The 20,511-nt window shown below is 36.5% G+C and overlaps 1 protein-coding gene across 2 annotated transcripts in view; it reads right to left on the minus strand.

The window, feature by feature from the left end:
- The window catches only part of LOC131688721 (uncharacterized), a 77,858-nt gene that overhangs the window by 11,254 nt on the left and 46,093 nt on the right, over positions 1-20,511 (minus strand). Inside the window, exons 3-4 of one of the 2 annotated variants that reach the window (XM_058973192.1) lie at positions 5,421-5,562; positions 5,282-5,361 (exon numbers count right to left, since the gene is read on the minus strand). In XM_058973192.1, the coding sequence (XP_058829175.1) occupies positions 5,282-5,361; positions 5,421-5,562 (222 nt within the window). Of the gene's footprint in view, positions 1-5,080; positions 5,362-5,420; positions 5,563-20,511 lie in introns of both variants that reach the window. The other variant, XM_058973191.1, reaches the window with a different exon arrangement.

The following is a 20,511-nucleotide window of genomic DNA, read 5'->3' on the forward strand; positions in this document are numbered from 1 at the left end:
CGTTTGATTTTGTGAACTTCTACAAAGTGGGACAAATTATATAGCAATTCTACGGGTTTTAAGGAAACTTCTGATACTTTTGAAAAGTTCTGTGTAACTCGGAATAGTTCTACGTTATCCAGTAAAGTATTCTGAACTTTAAGGCGTTTGGTGTTGTTGGTTAAATAAAATCGCCTTCTTTTTCATTTGCTCAATTGTTAGTAATGAACCTCTAGAATAGTCTCCCGAAATCTCGGTGGCCGCGCTGCACTTTTTATGTTTTGAACAGTCATGCGTCATGCGCACGTATTTGTTGTAATACACGCAGATTTCAAACTACACTGATAGTATAAATTCGTAAATATAATGAAATTGATCATGCAATGCATGAGTTCAATCGTCGTTTTTTGCAACGAAGTTCATTTCATGAACATGAATGGGCGCTTGGTGGACGAAAGCTTTTGTAAATTTTACATATTTAGTGTAGTGCACGAATGTGATCGTTGATAACAAAATTATTTTTTTGTAAATGAAACGAAATGTTTTGTTTATTTTAATAAACGTTTGTGTATATCACAAACGATTTCGTTGGTCGCACGAAATCATTTCGTTCATCTTAGAAAAGTTTTCATATTCATTAGCATATTATTTTGTCAATCGATGTTTTAGGATCGATGTTTGACAACAATGATTTTTTTAACTTAAAGGATTGATTTGGTAAAATCGATTTTATTTCAACCTGCTTACCTCTATTGAGAACTAGAAAGATTGTGGTGTGAAGTAGTGGCTGCTTGATGAACGAAAGTTTTCGTACATTTTAAATATTTAGTGTATATTACACGAATTTTGTCGTTGATAACGACATTTTTAATAAACGTTTGTGCATATTGCGAACAATTTTGTTGGTCGTACGAATTCATTTCGTTCATCTAAGAGAAATTCTCGTATTTAATAGTATATTATATTGACATTGCTCCGGCAGAGAAAAACTCAAACTTATTCATACAAAACCAACTAGCAGTTCGCGATAGCTCAACTCCGTACTGTTCCGGATTCTGAATCAACTGGAGCCGAAGTGGTTCAATAAATCTTCCTGAAACCGGCGGTTACGGTTACTAAATAGTGAGACAGAGAACGTCGTGATCGTCAATAATTATTTGACAAGGACTTCATATGCTACCTCTATTGAAGCCCTCTTGATGTTAATGGTTTGACGAATGGTGCTCGTAAATATTATAAAGACATTCATATATAGCAGCGAACAATTTCGTTTGCCTAATAAAGCCGTTTCGTAATAAGCCAACGAAAGTCGTTTCGTGGTTTTCACGAAAAATTCGTTTCAAAAGAACTACGAATGATTTATCATATGTACGAAAAATTCGTATATTTTTATGAAAATTGTCTGTACGAAACTAATTCGTAGCGATTTACGAATATATTCTATCAGTGTATCGGTAACTTTAATAACGCATTTTTTTCAAATTGGCGGATACGATAACCCAAAAACTATTCAACGGATTGATTTGATGTTTTTATGTGAAGCCTTAATATGTGTAGCCAGTCGATCAACCACGGAAAACTGAATAATTTTTTTCACTCCATTATTTTGAAGAAAAGTTAGCGAATTTTACATGAAAATCTGAGATTTTTCAGTTTTTGTGATGCCATTTTCCGAAATTCAACCATTTTTCAAATTTTTTGTTTCATCGAATAACAACAAGTCTAAACTTTAAAAATATTACTGAAATTCCTGTTCAGACAATTTTATCAAGATGTATCCTGTCCGCCGTGGAGCTCCTCGACGTGGAAATGGTTGGACGTCTACTCTTGGAAAGCTCATTTGTGTGACTGAAACATTTTTTCGTATATAATGAATGTATAATTAAATCTTTACATTACACAAGAGATCCATTGTTGCTTTGCTCATATAGTAAAATAAAATTACTGTCAGTTTGAGCACTTTATTCCCCTTACGTAAGCGATAAATGCATCATGAAAATCCGGGAGAGTGATCTGTAGAACTTTTGTTGACAATTTGTAGTAAACTGAGGTCAGTCATAGTTTTTTGTCAAACTACATCCAAAACACGCCCCATATGATTTAAATGCATAAACGCATGGCTCTAAAGCGAATTCGGCATTGGAACTGGTATAATGCTTATCGTTGGTTCGGGACGAAAATGTATTACACAGCGATTTGGTGAATTTAAAGATGGGAAAGTATTAGTTTAGAGTATATTCTAATGCTAATACACATACAAGTGCACGTAGAAATGACTCAGGCTTGGAAGGTACTAACACACCTAAACCACTGAGAGCTGACATACAAGTAAAGTTTTCAACTTGTGTAAGAAATAAAACTGTCGCTTTGAAATGACAACAAGTAGCAACTTGCCACTGGCCGGCGCTTCGATCGGCCACTAATCGCTATACGGGACTTGTGTACCAACTTGGATACAATGGTGACTCACGCATGCGAACCTGTATGCGATGATGATTTTTCAAAGTATTTTCATTTAAATGTTTACACAGGTTTTTCGGTAAAGTTTGTTTCAGCTTATATGTCTGTTCTCTGTGCCTAAACCACTCTTCAAATTCATTTTTCGCTGAAAATCAGCAAACAAATGACATATTTATAGGGTGATGAGCCTATTTTGGCACCATTAGGGAGAGGGTCGCACTATTTTTTGAACAATTTTAAAAGAAGCCATATTATCTATAACCTTTCTCAGCATAAAGTATCAGTGTACTGTTTCTTAAACATCTATATAATGCTTATTTAGCAGAATTGCCTCAATTTTCAGCATAAATGAAAATAAATGTTCCATTTTGTGCATCTATTCCCACCTCAACGATCCAATTATCGTCTCATGGGTGTGCCAATTTCCACCTCATCGAAAAACAATCTAGTTGACACGCAATGCCTCATATTCCATTTGCGTCGATTCTAACTAGGTATCCAGATCATGGACGCCAACGTGTGATTTGTAAAACGAATCATTCTGCATTTTTCAGCCGATCAAAACAAACGTAAACATCACGCACATCAATGAAACTCATCAGCTGTTAGTAGAAGAGCGCCCAGAATTGCGCACGCGGAAAAAAACCATTCGAAGGTTAGCAACTGGAATGACAAGTTTCACATCACATTGCTTTCTCCCGATCCGAATTGTATGTGCAGATGAAAATAAAATATCTGCAATCAACAATTAGTTGAATAACTTGAAGTAATTGATTACTTATACCTGAAATTGCATTACATTATATTTACAAGTTCATGTTTTGGTTTGGTCGCACTGGTGATTCTTTTCTGTATGATGGATACAAAAAGTTGGTTTTGATTGTGGTAGTGTATCAGCAAAACATGCCAATAATAGGAACCCCCGTATTTAGTTTTATCCTATTATAACACTAGGCCTATTCTAGTGTTTGACGAGTGATTTTAAAGTGAAATTATCGTAAAAAGCTTCTCCAGCTAAAATAAAGGTATGTATCAGTGCAATGTTTAGTATATTTGTGCTGGAATAACGAGATATGAGGCGGTAAATGCTGGCTCGTAAGTGTTTATTTTGCTAAGCGCCGTTGCATCCGGTTTCGGTCCACTACGTGAGTGAGGCGGAATAGTAGATATTTCAATAAGGTGATTTTGTTTTAATTAAAAGTTGGATTTAGAGGATAGTTCTAAATACATATGTGCACAACAAATAAAGAATATAACTTGAGCTTATTTTTTCTCACCTGCTTTAGCCAAATCGATAGTGTCGTTATCTCATATGCTTGGTTCGAAACCAAGGGGTACGAAATAGGGTCACAATAGGCTCTACTGCCATAATAGGCACATCACCCTACCTATTGACAGATATCAGCAGGTATAAATATTTACTGATTACTCGGCTGTGCGGGAAATTGCCGAGCTGAACTAAGTTTCAATCAATAATAATACAGTGTGAGCATAATGTTGCTAGTACGAAAAATCTGCCAACATCTTTCTTTTTGACAGTTATGGCCCAAGTTGTGGCCAACTACTAATCATCGAATTTTGAGCTAGGATTTTTGTAAACACTTATCGAAAAACGCATCTGATGTTTTTGGTTGATTTTTAGTCACTAATAAAACTGAGTTTGCACTTGTAGCGTGCTATTTAACTTTAATCACTACTTGGGTAGGCTCTTTTCAAAATTTCAGCTTGAGTCAAAAGGGTCAAAAGAAACGCAGAATGTAAATTTAGTAGGAATTTTAACTATTTGTCAACACTAAAACTCCTTATTATATGTTTAGAAAAGTTGTTGTACTTTGCAAAGCCCTTCTTTTTATGTTTAAACAGAAGCTAAAGAGGCTCTAATTTTAGCAAGATCCAAAAATTAAACTTTTTAACGGATTGAGGTAGAAAATTGACTGTCTTCAATGAAGTTGTAAAAGTTTTCAAATGATAGGTAATAGCCCCAATTATCAGCCTTACTTGTTTTTGTAAACAAATCACGTCGAAAAGTTATAGATGCTTAAAAATGTTGTTGCTTAGAAACAACATGGGTATAAAGTGGTGAATTTATCTTTTACCATAATATTACGTAACTTGCGAAAAATCTCAAATATGGATTGTTGGATTTTTACAAATGAGGTGTGGTTAAATTTTAGCATGCAATCAACTCTACTACTGGTGGCAAACAATGAAACTAAGGTCTTTTTATGCTTGTGGTCGTTTGGAAATTATTCCGTTACCGAATTCGGGACTGTTCAACGGCAATCCTGAAAGAGATTGTGGATTTGATTAGCGGGAGGTTACGGTTTCGTTTAGTATGAGATTTTTTTTTTAATTGGATGGGTCCAGCTATTCAGAATTTTAATTTCTGCTGGGATACTTGGTTTTCATATGCTGGAATATTTAATTAGATCGGATTGGACCTGTCCACGGGACGAAACAGAAGGAAAATGTACAAATTTGATATTTTAGAACACAAATGAACTTTCGGGTAATAACGGTGAATCAATGAATTGGTCTCATAGTAAATCGAAAATCGTACGGAAAAATCCTCCGCCTCCGCCGTCGTTGCGGCCGACTTGATCGTCGGCATTCTTTTCCGATATCTCGAACCCGGACCCACCTACAAAACCTGGACCATTTTGTTCATCGCCACCGAAACCTACAGCCTGGCCACCCACTTGCTTGCCTCTACCAATAGCTTTGTCCAGCCCGGCGTCAAATCCATAATCCACCAAACCATCCTCCACGGCGGCCACCTCATCGTCAAATTCCGCCGCGGTACGTGCAAGACCCGCATTGGTACCATTGTTATCAGTGTTACCTAGCTTCAAGATGTGATGCAGGTGCTTTTTGGGACGAGCCTGTTCGTCATCTGATTTTAGCCCTTTACCCGCAACGTAACTGGAATCGAATAAATTCAATCATTTGTTGTTTTTTTTTGCAACAGTAGTTAAACATACCCGTCCACACCGTCCGATACATAATCTGAGATAGTTCCTAGTCCATCTTCAATTTGATGTATCAAGCTGGATGGAGTCTCTCTGAATTTTTTCTTACCATCGTCTTTCAGGGCACGTTGCTGAGATTCTCTGTCGGCTTCCTCTGGAATTGGCATACAGAAATAATCAGTTAAAATGTGAACAAAATATATTAACTATATCTATTATATCAGCAAGCTAGTTTGCTATAAAATGTCACTACTATGAGTTCATTATTTTACTTCTCGGAGTTAACTCCACGTATCTACCTGACAGATCTAGTTAGTTAGTGAAAACTTGTCATTAGAGATAAACGAGAATGTCTCAAAGTAGCACTACTATGTGGGTCAATATTCCCTTGCTGACAAACGATTCAGGGTCTGCCGCCAAACAGGTTAATCTTCTGACGTCCGGGATGACACTGTTTAACCACTCTTACTAACTCAGGCGACCAAACGAGGCGTAAGTTGTATTTACAGTTTGCTCCATTTACGCGATTACGTGCTGGTTATCGCATGTTGAGTGGACAGGAGTAATGGGTTCTTGCGAACAGCGGAAACGGACTTGAACTTGACCGCTTCGGTAGCACCAGTGAGGCGTAAAGTTTTCGCGAAAAACCGGCTTTTCTCTTAACTACTTCCATTGTTAGTTAATTTTTTCAATTTGCACGCTGATTGGCGCAAGTAGGTTCGTTTTTCACTTTCGCACGTGTAGAAATGCTACAGTGGAAGTATGCCTAAGATGGTCATAGCGGCTAACGCGGACGCTATCGGATTTAGTAGAAATCATGTTTAGAGAATACTTTGATCATTACTTTTTATTATTTACTGTTTACGGAACCGTAAAGAAGACGCAAGATCCGGCAACATGCTCAATGTCTTTGAAGCACTCGTCAAAAGTGCAATGATTGCTTTTGACGAGCTCAATACGGCGAAGATGCGTGTCTAATGTGTGATGTGTTTCATAAATTTCACCTACCAGTATACCAATTTTGGATAAATTGTTTGCATTTTCATTGGTTGAAATAGAGCAATAAATGGGGGTACACTGGTGATCTGAATCAAAATATACGGGACATGCTTCTCAATCTTCATCGAGCGAAAATCCATGGCTCTTGCAAAACAACCCGTGAGGGTGAAAAAACAGCTCGAGGCCCGCAGTCCTAACTCATCGAACGAGGTCACCGATTCGATCACTTCTATAGTTCAATTGCAAAAATATCCTCCCAAAATTGCTTCCTTCAAAATTGTACTATGTGATATTTGATGCATTTGCATTATGCAAAACTTGATTAACTTCCGATATAGATCTCAACTTCCACGATTATAATGTTATTCGTCTAGTCTCTATGAAGCAGTACTTATGGGAATTAAATTAACCCTATATAAGACCCAGAGCTTGGGGCTATATTAATGGATGGTATATTAATAGAAACACGGTTCTTTCACTTAGCTTAGAATATATTTACATTTATTTCGTAATAAAAACTGTTTTTATAAAATATACTTGGTGCGTCAGTCTTCGTAATGTTTGATGAATTTCCACCGAGATTGGTAGAAATATAAAGACAAATCGAGCTGGATCGAAAATTTAGAAAGAAATTAAGGTGAGTTACTGGTTATTACCTGATTAACAGAAAATAACCTCTACACATTAAGCTAGCCAAAAGTTGTTCAGTAATTTCTTTTGACGACTTGCACAGTAAAGTGAAAATTTTACCGAGCTGTCAGCAAATTGTTTAAAAAATTGCAGTAAAGTTTTCACTTTTTAACGATTTTCAGTAATTTTGCGAATAATTTGCTGAAACTCGCAATAGTTTTAACTGAATTTATCAGCACTTCTGTTCTTTTCGGTACATTAACATTATCCAGTAAAATACTGACTGATTGTTCGGCAAAATTGTACCAACATTACCGAACCTCGTCAAAAACTTACAAAACAGGTACAGCAAATCATCTGTCAAGTCGCCATTTTCAGAGAAAACTGCTGACTGACCAGTATTTTTTGACGTTTGGATAGAACGGATTGCGGAGAGTTCGGTAACCGAATTGGTTTACTGAATTGATTACCGAACGGTTTGCTGTTCAAAACCCCAGCAAAATTTTACTGTACCCAGTAATTCAAATTAAGTGTGTAGATGCTGAGGATAAGTTGAAAAACAAGACCACAGATTACAGATGTTTATTTATTCATTCAATTTTTTTCTTTGCAATTTTTACCACTCATAAACCAAATTGTCGGATAAAAAATAGTTGTTTTTACAAATTTGCATCACAAACTTATAGGGTCTAGAGTATTTTTTTCAAAATCGATTTAATTTTATTGTCCAAAAGGAAATCGCCGTATTTTTTTCAAAAAACTTCATCAATCTGACATTTTTTACTGAATCTCAATAAATATTACTTTTGCCAGACTCCTAACAAGTAGATTTCATAAGATTGGAACACTTCTCACTTCATATTTCTGCGTTATGAACACGAAACGAAAAGGTGGCAATATAGTTGCCACTGCCTTATAAAGGGTTAAAGGATTAGGTGTTGTGGAGTGCTCACTAAATTTATCACATGGCGATTTATAAGTATCACGATTCTGCTACAGGGCTCATGTATAAGTCCTCTTCTATACAATTTTTACGTAAAAGAGAAGAACGAATGCCTTGTCTATTCCTGTGCGCTAAAGCAACTTACAGACGATGGGGTGATGCATGTTACAGAGCTCAAAGCTATCGATTTGAAAGGGCCATTGCAAATTTTATGATAGTCATAAAATTCGTTTTTTTTTAAATTTATTTCTTTTGAAGGATTAACTGTATTGTTTACATTGTATGTTCACACGTCACGAAATCAGCCAAATTACTGCTAACTTTGTTTATTAGTACTACAAGACATAGACTGATGATTGATGTGGGATTTTTTTGTGACATGATTAACGTTCACGGTGAGTACCACAGGATAGTAAATTTCAGAAATTTTGTATTTTTCTCCAACTTATTGCAACTTGGTCAAGTCTCCCCTTAAAATCTTCATCAAGTCTCCCCAACATTAGTTATTGTGTTCAATGTCGTTCAAATTTTAGTAATAACTATTCCAATGTTCCGTTTGATGTAAAATCGTATCACTTCTTCATAAGGAATAATATGATATAAGAGCACTTTAAAAGTGTTTATTAGTTAAGTAGATATATCCATAAAAAATTACATCCTTTAACGCAAATTAATAATTACTGCATATTTTCTGTAATTTTACATTCAGAACTATTAAAATTATTTTGAGGGATCGAAACAAGTTAAAAAATGCTTCTGAAAAAAATTAAGAACCTAATAGAACACGTCAAAGCAAATAATAGAATTTTGCGCTTGGTCAAGTCTCCCCTTGTTCCCCTATACAATCTAGTTGAATGAAAATCCTCGGATGTGTCAACCCTATTCAAAGCAACGAAATGTAAATGTCAAAAACATAGTTTCAGAATCTTTGCTTTGAAACTTTCATTTTTTTTATTTCCCATACATGCATTTCATAGGTAGAGTAGAGTAGGGTCAAGTAGGTCAGTTTTCTTTGGCAAGATCGTGTGATACTATTTTGCACTGATTTTGAAAATGAAGCACACGTTGAAAAGGTTATACATCTGGCAACGTTTTGGCAATGATGGTTTTATGCCTGGCTAAATATTTTGCAATCTAAATCCAATAAGGCGAAGGTACTTTTTTCGATGTTTTTAAAATTTGGGGGCACGATAGGTCACTATATTCGAGGTTGAATTAAACAATGTACACGCCTAGAAAATCGCTGGGTAAACTTTTATTTGAAGAGCATTAATACACTGCAGATTATTTGCAAATTAAATTGACGTCGTTCAGGAATGAAAATGAGAAGTGGCAAATGATGGGAAAAATCATCAAAAACCACGAAAGGAAATGTTGAAAAAACATGTTTTTTCGGCAGCTGCGTCTGGCTTTCTACTTGCGAATGACTTCTTCGGTGTCCTCGTCGTCGTCGGAGTGTGGAATTGAAGTTATTCATTTAGGCTCACGTGGTTGCTTAGTTGTGAGATGATCGATAGTGACCTATAGTGCCCCCAATCGGCAGCATAGTTAGTGTTACGCGTTTCGATGTGGCAATGGCCGAGGGCGAAGAACTCGGGTTGGAGCGTAGAGGTTAATTTGTCCAAGAAGATCGAGTACATGCTAGGGTTCGCAGTACCGACCCTTTTTGGCGAGAACCGGTACTACGGTACTGAAGCCCTCAGTACCGGTAAAGTACCGGTACTCGAATATTTTTTTAAAAAAATTAGAAAAAAGCTTCAAACTGAAATTGAATGCTCAAACTGATGATCTTATTCTCAGATGATTGATTTGTGCTGATCAAAAAACATGTTTATTGTTTTTAATTGCTTCGGAATAGCAAGACTCATTTCACAGAAGATATTTTTCGTATAGGGCACCTTCTTTTATTTCGAAATCTAGGCCACTTTGAAATCAATAACTGCTGTTGGTGCGACTTTCGTCAATTTGAAGAGATGGTAAATGTATGAAACCCTATTAACAACAGTAAATCAAAGTGAGAATGGCAGTAAATCCGAGCAGGTTAATCGCATTTCCTTTTTTGCTTTTCTGAAAATTGGTTTCGACTTTTATGTCGTTTGCCTACTATTCTCTAATGCATATCAAGGCTCCTTGCTTTCCTGTAAACTATGGAGTTTTGCTGAATTTTCCGATCACTAAATCGCCCCATTTGAAGCAGTTCACCAAGTCTAAAACTGTTAGCTACTAAATCGCTGTTCGTTCTTTTATAGACAAAGGTTTAAGAGCAAACCAAATACAGACATGACTTAGACCATAGTCTTATTACGCGCCACCCAGTGAATAATGGAAACCAATCAGAATGTCGCTAATAAAACATTAACTTCTAGAATTATTATGATGATGGCCCCACCTCATTGCCACACAAAGATGTCATCTCAACGATTTATCTAGAAGGCAAATTAATATAATTAAACGTTATCTTGCAGATCGATATTTTGAAACAGATTCCCTGCAGAGTTAACATATTTGTCATAAAAAATTGTATAATACCGAAAATACCGGTACTGACTTTTGTTCAGTACCGGTGTTACGGTACCAAAAATGGGTCGGTATTCCCGGGATTTTCGGTACCGGTATTACCGGTACCACAACCCTAAGTACATCGTACTCGGCCAACATAAGCTTTGATATGAAAATGGCTTGCGAGGTGTGTCTACGTTCTTGCAAAGTATGTAGTCCTAATAGCCTGCAACGGTTCTCATATGGTGGCAGGTTCAGTGAGTCATTCCAAGGCAATTGACATAAAGCATATAATATAAATTTGCGCTGGACAGCTTCAATCCTTTCACTCCACGTTTTATAATAAGGACACCAGACAATTTTTGCAAATTCCAACTGCGAGCGCACCAGTGAGCAATATAAAGCCTTGAAACACAAAGGATCTCGGAGTTCGCTGGAAATTTTAAACATAAAACCCAGCAATTGATTCACTTTATTAATAGTCGCTGATAAGTGATTGCTATAAGTAAGCCTTTCATCGAGAATAATGCCATTCTACTGTATTCATTATCAACCCATGTTGTCGATAGTGGATAATAACTTCAAGCAATCTTTGATTGGCTATCAGCGTTCTTTATCTGCAATTCGAATTAATTTGATGTCTATTTCAATAGGGGACTACGGGGCTATTAAGACCGTGGGGATAATTCAGACCCCCTCAATTTCTCAGAAAATGTTACGACTTTCTGACTGTCGTACATATTCGTGGAACGCCATACAGAAACATTAATTTTGACAGAGGATCTCATTCTGTAATTTTTTTTAAAAAGAATATACAACCTTCTTCATTTTTTGCCATCATCAAAACAAATCATTATGATGGCTAAATCGCAATTAAAATAACCAATATAAAGTGAAAGAATAACAGGAAGGTATTTGGTAAGCTTGAAAAATGATTTTTGTTTGGTAGAAAAAACCCATATTTTTAAGACGCTCACCACTTTTGTGCGAAATGAGCGTACGGACCCCCTACTCCATCAACCACGCTTTAGCGGGCGGCTGCGCACACGATTGCACACGCCACAGCAAAGAAAATACATGATGTTCCAATCGACAGCTGTGGCCATCCAGATTATTTTTTATTTAAACAATTAATTTTTTTGCTTCTTAAGCAATTTCTACAATAAATATTTTATAGGTAAGCATAATTCCATTGTAAAAACCTGTTTTAATATACCTAGTAGTGTAATTGTGGCTTTCTCATTTCCCTAAACTACGATTCCATGGTTGGTTATGTTCAATATAATGGTGGAAATGTTTATTACATATTTAGCACGATTTGCACATACATAAAATGTATCGACAGTCACGAACTTGAGATGCTATGTGTTGACGCTGAATCAGCTGCGGATTCAGGAGGAAGGCTTGGGGGTCCGTATAATATTTAATTAGCTTAATTAGCTTTCGCTCAATGTTGTCTTTAGGCTGACTTATTTATCATGCGGGGGTGTGCATGTGATTACACACAACCGAACCATCCTATCTTGGTATGCCAACTAAATGAAGGTGATTGAGATGAGAGAGGGGTGGGTCTGAAGAGTGTGCATGATGTGGTCGTTTGAGGGGGTCTGTAGAGGGGCTTTGAGGGGTGGTGACTTGTTGGGAGGGACTTGATGGAGGAAGGGAGTTTAGGAAAGCGTGGTGTGTAATGTGGGGGGCAACCGCTCACCGCGTAGCCCCAGCTAGGCCCTTGTTAAAATACAGAAAACCAATAGATTTTCAAAGTAATTGCATAACCTTTCTATATGAGAAAGACAAAAAATAAAAAATGACGGTCTGAATTGCCCCGTAGGGATGTTCGAATTACCCCTACATTGTAAAAGGATGGAAAATGTAGAATTTTGCAAATCGTCGCCTAGCACTGCCATGGAGTAGGGCAAATGAATTTTTATGGCTCCATGGCTTTCCCCTGTATTTTGAGGTATTACGACTGTAAAGGCATAGATGGGAAATTCATGTGTGACCTTACTAACAAACCTTTAACTCCTGTACCAATAGTAGCCAATGCGTCATGTTTTTCATTTGGAATCAAGTTTGTAAAAATCGGTCAAGAATTCGCTGAGATATAGATGGGAGATTAACTTGGAAAATTTGCAAGTTCACCAGAGGCATCAAGAACTGTCAGGCGGCCAATGTCGTTAAAACTACTTTGATAGGTCATTATTGATCAAGATGCGCAAATCCCAAGTAATGTTGCATACGTTTGAATTTGAATATATATATATATATATATATATATATATATATATATATATATATATATATATATATATATATATATATATATATATATATATATATATATATATATATATATATATATATATATATATATATATATATATATATATATATATATATATATATATATATATATATATATATATATATATATATATATATATATATATATATATATATATATTATATCTATAAAAGTCAAAGTTTGTATGTATATGATTTATAGACTCCCAAACGGCTTAACCGATTTCCGTAAAAATTTGCACACAGTAGGTATTTGGTATGGGGCGTGTTTGTGTGCTATTAGTTGGAGATTATCTGCCCGCCAGATGGCGCTTTGGAACAAATTGTATTTTCCTCCTATTTCGCAGAGTGTCGCAGCAACGCGCGATGGGTATTAGCTAGTATTTAATGGAGGATCGATCAACTTCAAAAAGTTATGGAAAATCCTAACATAAAACATTTAATTAAACCTAAATTTAGTCACAGGCAGTACATAACTTGTAACGGTGTAGAACAGCAATTTGAACTAATAATACCAGAAAAATTGATCAGATATTCCATTCAGTGTGTATCTGATCAACCAAAGTATTGAGCTGGTCAGTGAACTTGTGGAAATAACACAGCCGATTAATAATACCTGTAGATTTGTTGGATTTCACTCAATCACGCAATAGTAATACAAGGTTGCTTTCATGTCATCGGACAAGATCTGCAGGACCTTCAAAATGAATCGCTACAAACTGAGTACGTGCCGAAAGTTTAGAAGGAATCACTTGTGATTCCTATTCCCAAAGTTACTAGGACACATTACATTACACATTAGAGAAAATTGAAGAACTTGTTGTTAAGGGCCAGCTGATGAATTATTTAAAATCGTAATGATTGCTGATTCCGGATTAACCTGGATACCAAGTGAAATACTTTTACAAAAAACCGCTTTGAATCTAGTTTTAGTTAAATAGAAAAGGAAAATCGAGATATTGCTGTATTTTTGGCTGTGAAACGCGCATTTGAAACAATAACTACACCATTGTCGTTGCAAACTTTAGAGTGATTTGGTATCGAAGGGATTGCACATAAGTGGGTTGAAAACTACTTGTATGATAGAACTCATTAAACTGTTCTTAATGATTCTGTATCTAGATCTCCTAGATTAGGGGTTTCTTCGGGAACACGAATAGTGTCTCCGTTTTTGGAGCTAGCGTCAATCCGGCACTAGCTTAGTCCTGTCACTAAGTTAGTGTCGGATTCTGATGAGACGATTCCGTAGCTAATTCAGTTTTTTCTATTATATCAACGGTTGAACGGTTGTTGCATTGTTTCAAAACACGATTTAACTAAGATAGAATCATTCCAAGCTTCTTCCTAATTGCACGGTTAGAGAGACGCGTACGTGTGCAAAATACGTTTACGCCGCTGATGTTATTCCGACTCCATTTTCGCAACGGTTGCATAATTGCTAGTGGAACTTACACAATGTGAACAATACACATTGAACTAGTTTCACCTAACATTTCAAAAGAAAACCTAATGTAATAAAGTCACGGGTGCGTTTCGACTTCGTCTCATTAGAAACCACGCTAACTTTTGGTCGGAATAGATTAGCGCCGGCTTGACGCTACATCCCTAAAACTAAAACACATTTTGTTTTACCAATGTAGAAAAAGTTATAGCAATTTGAAAGCAATTTAATTCCATACACTCTTTACTATGAATTGTTTTCGGAAATTATTGTGATATATTCTTAATTAGTTTATTTATTAATGTAAGCAATAAAAACTTAATTTTTTGTGATGCAAGCCACCCCCTTAATCAACACTTTTTGGTTATATCCTGGACTTCTTTCACAGCGTAATCCTGTAACCAGCAAACTTGATCGTCGCTGCCATAGCAGATCTATCCAATATATCAATGAATTGCATCACACCAAACTGAAGATAACCACTAAAACAAACAATCGTGGGAAAACCCGTACGTCATACCTTTGCCATTCTACAGTATTGCCTCTAAAATGAAAATCGACCACTCACTTTCACTGGTGAATAACACGATTAACGTTGAGAAACATTCGAAGACAAAAGCCGGAATACCTGACCCACCTTAACGTAACCTTCCGCTTTCGCTTATCGAAATATCAACTTTTCTGAAGACGATCGTTCCTAAAGGGAAAACATTGGAAGTGAAGAAGCTATAGCACCCGTCCATGGTACGCCAATTAAAAGGCGCAATTCAACGTGCCCGAAATGTACGGGGAACGTTCAGCTACCGGTCTTCACGTGTATTTAAAAGCTTTTTTCACTTTCCTCCAGCGCACATAACAAATGTCAAGCGAGCATCGATTTAAATAATCGTGAACAAACATGACGACATAAATTGGCGTTCTCTTCACCTCACTTCCCTCGCTAAACCGAACATGTCAGCAATCTCTTTTAGTAATATTCAATGGCACCGGCTGACTGCTAACCATTCCGCGATCGATGATGATATCGCACAGCGAGATCTTCTGAACAACCATGACATACAGTTAAGTTGTGCCAAAGATCGGTTATGCTCTCTGACCTGTTAAAAGTTCGAGCTACATATATTCACATACACTTTCAAATATATTACCGTAGTGTAATCGTTAATTTTTGACTAAATTTTTCGGACCAATTTTTATTTAATTTAAAGTTCTGTTTTTAAAGTTCTGATTTTAGACAGACTGAGTTACAGCATATCTGCCGTTCTACGCAGAATTGTCCCATGTGTATAGGGAATCCCATAGCACATGGGACATTTATGCGTATAGCGGCAGATATGCTCTCTAATAATTTGTTTACTAGCTTCAAACGTATTCTCGAACGTTACAAATGGAACACACGGACTTTGTCGGCGTTTCCTTCCACAATTGAACAATTGATTAAAATTGGAATTTAATGGGGTCTCCTCATGTGTGGCTCATAAAAAGGTGGTTCTTTAGGATTTTTTTGAACTTGAAAACAACAAGAGAAACAAATTATCTCTTGCTTGTTTTTTAACATATATTTACTCAACAGAAAAAAGTTTTTGAATGTCAAGTTGAAAAATAATGGCGGATTTTACAGACTTTTGTGCACAGTATAGATTATTATGGTGATTCAAAGTTGAAATTTTAAATATTTCCGTCATTGTTTAATATAGTACTCGATTTTCGGCCTTTTTTAGCAGTAAGTGTGTTTATATTGGAAAATGAGATCTTTTTAATACGTTTTTTAGTTCAGTTTTGTCGAAGTTGAGAAAAAATCAACTTCAGTCAACACACCAAAAAATAATGAAATTTAAGACATGTAAATCGATACGAATGTGAACATACAAAGCTTGAATCAAAAATTACAAAATATTTTTTTCTGTGAACGGTACATGGGATCATATAAAGACTTCAAAATGGGTTACATAGTTTTTCCTCTAGTTAGGATATACTGCTATTGCAGTGCTATTCTTTAAACGGGTTAAAGTTTACAAAGTATTAGTATAAATTTATTTGTTCAAGCACGTTTGTTTGTTCTCTTTGGTATAACTTTATTTAGCACATGCCAAAAATACATATACACAAAGTGAAGCAGTTACTAATGCTCAGGAAAGTGTGTTCGAATATATTAAACGCGGTGTAATTTATTGAACTGTCAAACATTTTTGTCCTGAGCCCACTGTGCAATGTGGAAAACGAGTATTGTTTCATGCGCTCCGTCATTATTTCTGGGAGGTTATCAGCGACAACTGATCTTCTTCGGTAGTCGTCTTCACTTCTGCACCTTTGAAACAAGTAATGGAGAAATGTGCCTTGGTAAGGTCTATAGATGGTACGACGAAAGCGGAAAAATCTCCCTACGTTTGAATCGAACGGTATTTGAAAGTGATATCTACCCACCTTCTCCTTTCGGCACTGTAAAGCAATATCACGATTTGTTTTTGTCCGTGTCTGATTGCGGGAATCATCACGACTTATTCAGGACCGGTATAGGTACGTCCAACTCCTGCGCGATGTCGTATACTCAAGGGAAATTTCCACGAAAGGAATGTTGGCCATCCCGTTGTGGGGAAAGTGGAATGCGTCAAACAGTCCGCCTTGATTCATGTGTACACACCGAACATCAATTTTTGTTAGTTTCAAACATGAAACAGGTGGGGGCTCGTTATCAAAGGTCCTTAATAAAGTAAATTATGGGATGCTGAAGATGCACAGCAGGTTTTGCTCCAGCAATGAATCGTGAATGGGCATAGCTCAGGTTCAGTACAGCTATGGAAGTGCGAAACCTGTTGGCAGTTTGCATTGACCAGAGAAGGGGGTATTATTAATGATTTGAGAATTGATATACCGTAGTCAAAGCAATTAGCAGACGCTTGATAAAGGTTTGGTCACAGTACATATCTTTAAAAAGTCGAACAAGTTTGAAATTGAAATAAGTAAGCTTGAACAACTTCGGATCTGATACTCAGCAGTACTTCCATAATAGACTTGAACTTGAGTATTAATGAGATATACTTTCACCTGTTACTTACCCGGAGTTTGATCGCACCAAATTCAAACTCTATTTGAATTACTGTAAATGATAATACTGCCTTTTTCATCGGTTGATTGGCATAAATAAGGGTGTTACGGGTGGTTGATGGCCGTTGACAGATCAGTAGAGGTCCACGCGTTTGTACAGCCTCGCCAAATAGATTACTGCACGATAATTTATTCTGAACGACAAAGTATGTAAGTGTAACTATATCTATTTTTGACGAGCTTTGCCTTTCTTTATAGGCTATGCAACTATTTTAAAAGTTGAGCTTGTATTCAATATCCGGAAAGTATATGTTATTGGTACCATTCGGTACAGTTCTGCACGCACGGCCAATATGTGTGTAGGAGTATTTGCAAGTACACGCAGAAATAAAAATCAGTAAGAATAATCAAATTTTGGTTTTAATTAACAATTTTCCCGTTTGATATAGTGACAAGCAAGATTCAGATTTGATTTAATCAATACTGTTGCTTGAAATTACCTACAAATTCATGGTAAGGGTTTCAGTGTAAAAAAACACTTTTTTTACGATTTTTTTAGAACTTTGTGTGAAGCGAATTGATCAAAACTTTTGTACATTATTGTATATCATTTCAATAACATGTTGTAATTTTTCTATGCAAAATATCGACAAACGACTCGGTGACGAAGCTTTTTGTACAACATCTCTGGAAAAACATGATTGGGGTTAGGGTTACCACCTCTGGAGAGGGTTTGACCCGGAGATTTTCACTGTTTTGGGGTGTGGTGGATTTTGAGTGAAACGAAATCGGAATCAAAGCGATTGCTCGGCAATTTATAGCACTTTAATCGCTTTTTATTACTACGTTAACCCTTAAATGCATGAAATTCATTTTTGATTGGAACCCATTTTTCGGTATGGATACGATATATCTTGTTTAGGCTTTATACAACAGAATTCGGTATGTTGCCAAATAGCAACAGTATGCATTTAAGGGTTAAAGTAAAGCTGAAAATTTTTGACATTTGATAACGGTTTTATCGGTTTTATGTGGTGTAGTATTTCACTTCCCCGACTAAGTGCCAACAAAAAAAAGCACCAGCACTTTCACTGTGAAGGATAAGTCGAACGAGCATTGCTCTCCTCCACAACTAACAGGAAAAGGAGAGCAAAGGAGGCAGAGCTGCGGCATCACACTATGTGGTGTTGGTTATTCATCACCAACAAATTTTTATTTCGCAACAAAGGGGCAAAACTCATCTCCCTAGCCCAGTTAAGGATCGCTGCCGGAGTAGCAACAACACCGAAAGAACTCGTTTGATGTTGACCTAGTCAGTTGGATTAGAACAAATCTGCTAGACCTTAGTGCAGCTGGTGATAAGCACCACTATGAGTGAAATAAATTGCAGCAAAAAAACTTTTTTACACCATTTTGAACGACTTAGTGGAATGCAACATCTCAATTGTTGTACATGGCGAAAAATTACTTTCCTTAACCCTCCGGAAGTCGCGCATATGGCCTACCGAACGAGCAGCCGCTGGTACCTTAAAACGATTTCGCTAGATTTTCAGTGCACTAGCGCGACTGCCGGAAGGTTAATTTGTAGTAATTTTATTTGTTTTTCATTTTCATTGCTTTGTGAAAGAAATTAGCCATATCTGGTGAACTCATCTTCGCCACCTTGAAACGAAGGGTTAGTCGGGCAAAATAAATCTGAACCAGAGTAATAGTTAACATAGATTTCTTAAATATTTTGTAAAGAATCAGTTAATTCCAAAAAAATTGAACCTATGCTTCTTCCCACCAAACCCGGAGAAATTGATGTAAAACCCGGAGATGGCTTCCGAAAACCGGAGTCTCCGGGTAAAACCCGGAGGGGTAACAAACCCTATTTGCGGTGTTACCTGCCATTTCAAAACTACTTAACCGATTTCTTTCAAACTTTGCATACACATTCTATGTTAAAAATACTTAACCCCTACGTTGAGTTTTTGAGATAAATTTTCAATTAAGGGGGCTTTACTTTACTCATTTAAAAAAAAATACTATTTTTCACGAAAAATTCCACCTAAAGCTAAACAACATTTTTTCTACCCATACTACCAAGCGTTCAATTCTAACACATGGTCAAAAAAGGTAACTTGAGCCTTAAATACGGAATGCGTCGTGTAGAGAAAATCGAAATTCGTCGTTATCCACATTATGTTTGTTTCGCTTGATGCCCTATACAATGACAAGCGAAGTGCTACACACTTCCAGGCAATCCAACGCGTTAATATTTATTATATAAGCATTGATGAAACATTAGTGCGACGCAGAGAATATTTCAATGTGTTGGTATTGCTGTTTGCGGAATTTTTTGTTGCGACTTTTTTAGTATTAAACGTCTTGCTATTAGAGCATTTTTTTCTTATTACCGTAAAAGTATTACGGCCAAGTTTTGGGTGTATATGTGTGTGTGCATCACTATAAAAAGTACCACCTTTACCCGCAAGTATCGTTGCTGTTACTGTCTCCAGATTCTGGACAGAGTTGTCAGTCTTCTTGATATGCTGTCATCGTTTCGACGTATGCTAGTACCTTTCTAAAGGATTTGAACCACTGCAAGATAGCTTGGATAGTTTATCAATTTGGGCTTTGGAGCTGGGTATCGATACTTATAGAATTATTTCAAGAAAATTCATGATAAAATTTAACTGCATTCATCTGTAGTAATTTTATTTGCATCCTAGTAGAACAACTATTGGGTGATATTTATTAAAGCCATTCTGGTCCATATAATCTGCTTCGCTATATTCCACTTCCTTTGAATCTATTTTCTTGTGATGCAGAGCTCATAAGAATTTATAACATGTTCTGGCATGAATTTGATCTGAGCTCCAACTGTGACGATTATCGTACACATAGCTCCGACATCTTCGAATTTTCTTGAAGTGAAATACAGTTCACACTCTGGAAATATTCGGCCCACAAGATCTGTCACCATCGCATGACACAACATACCTTGCTGTTTGAACAAAAAGTATGAATAGAAGGATATTGGACCATCAACACGAAGAGTGTCAGCACTTCTTAACTTGTAAGGCATACTGTGACCCCAGTTCCCGAACAGAACAATGTGCCACCAAGCGTCAAGAAATTGATGTAACTGCTCTAACACCATCGACAATTAACCCATTCATGCCCATGTTGTTTGTGGACAACACCGCTTTTAAACAGCTATAACTTTTGATTGAGGCGAGATTTGCTCACAAAAACAA

Source organism: Topomyia yanbarensis, chromosome 3, assembly GCF_030247195.1.
Source record: "Topomyia yanbarensis strain Yona2022 chromosome 3, ASM3024719v1, whole genome shotgun sequence".
NCBI lineage: Eukaryota > Metazoa > Arthropoda > Insecta > Diptera > Culicidae > Topomyia > Topomyia yanbarensis.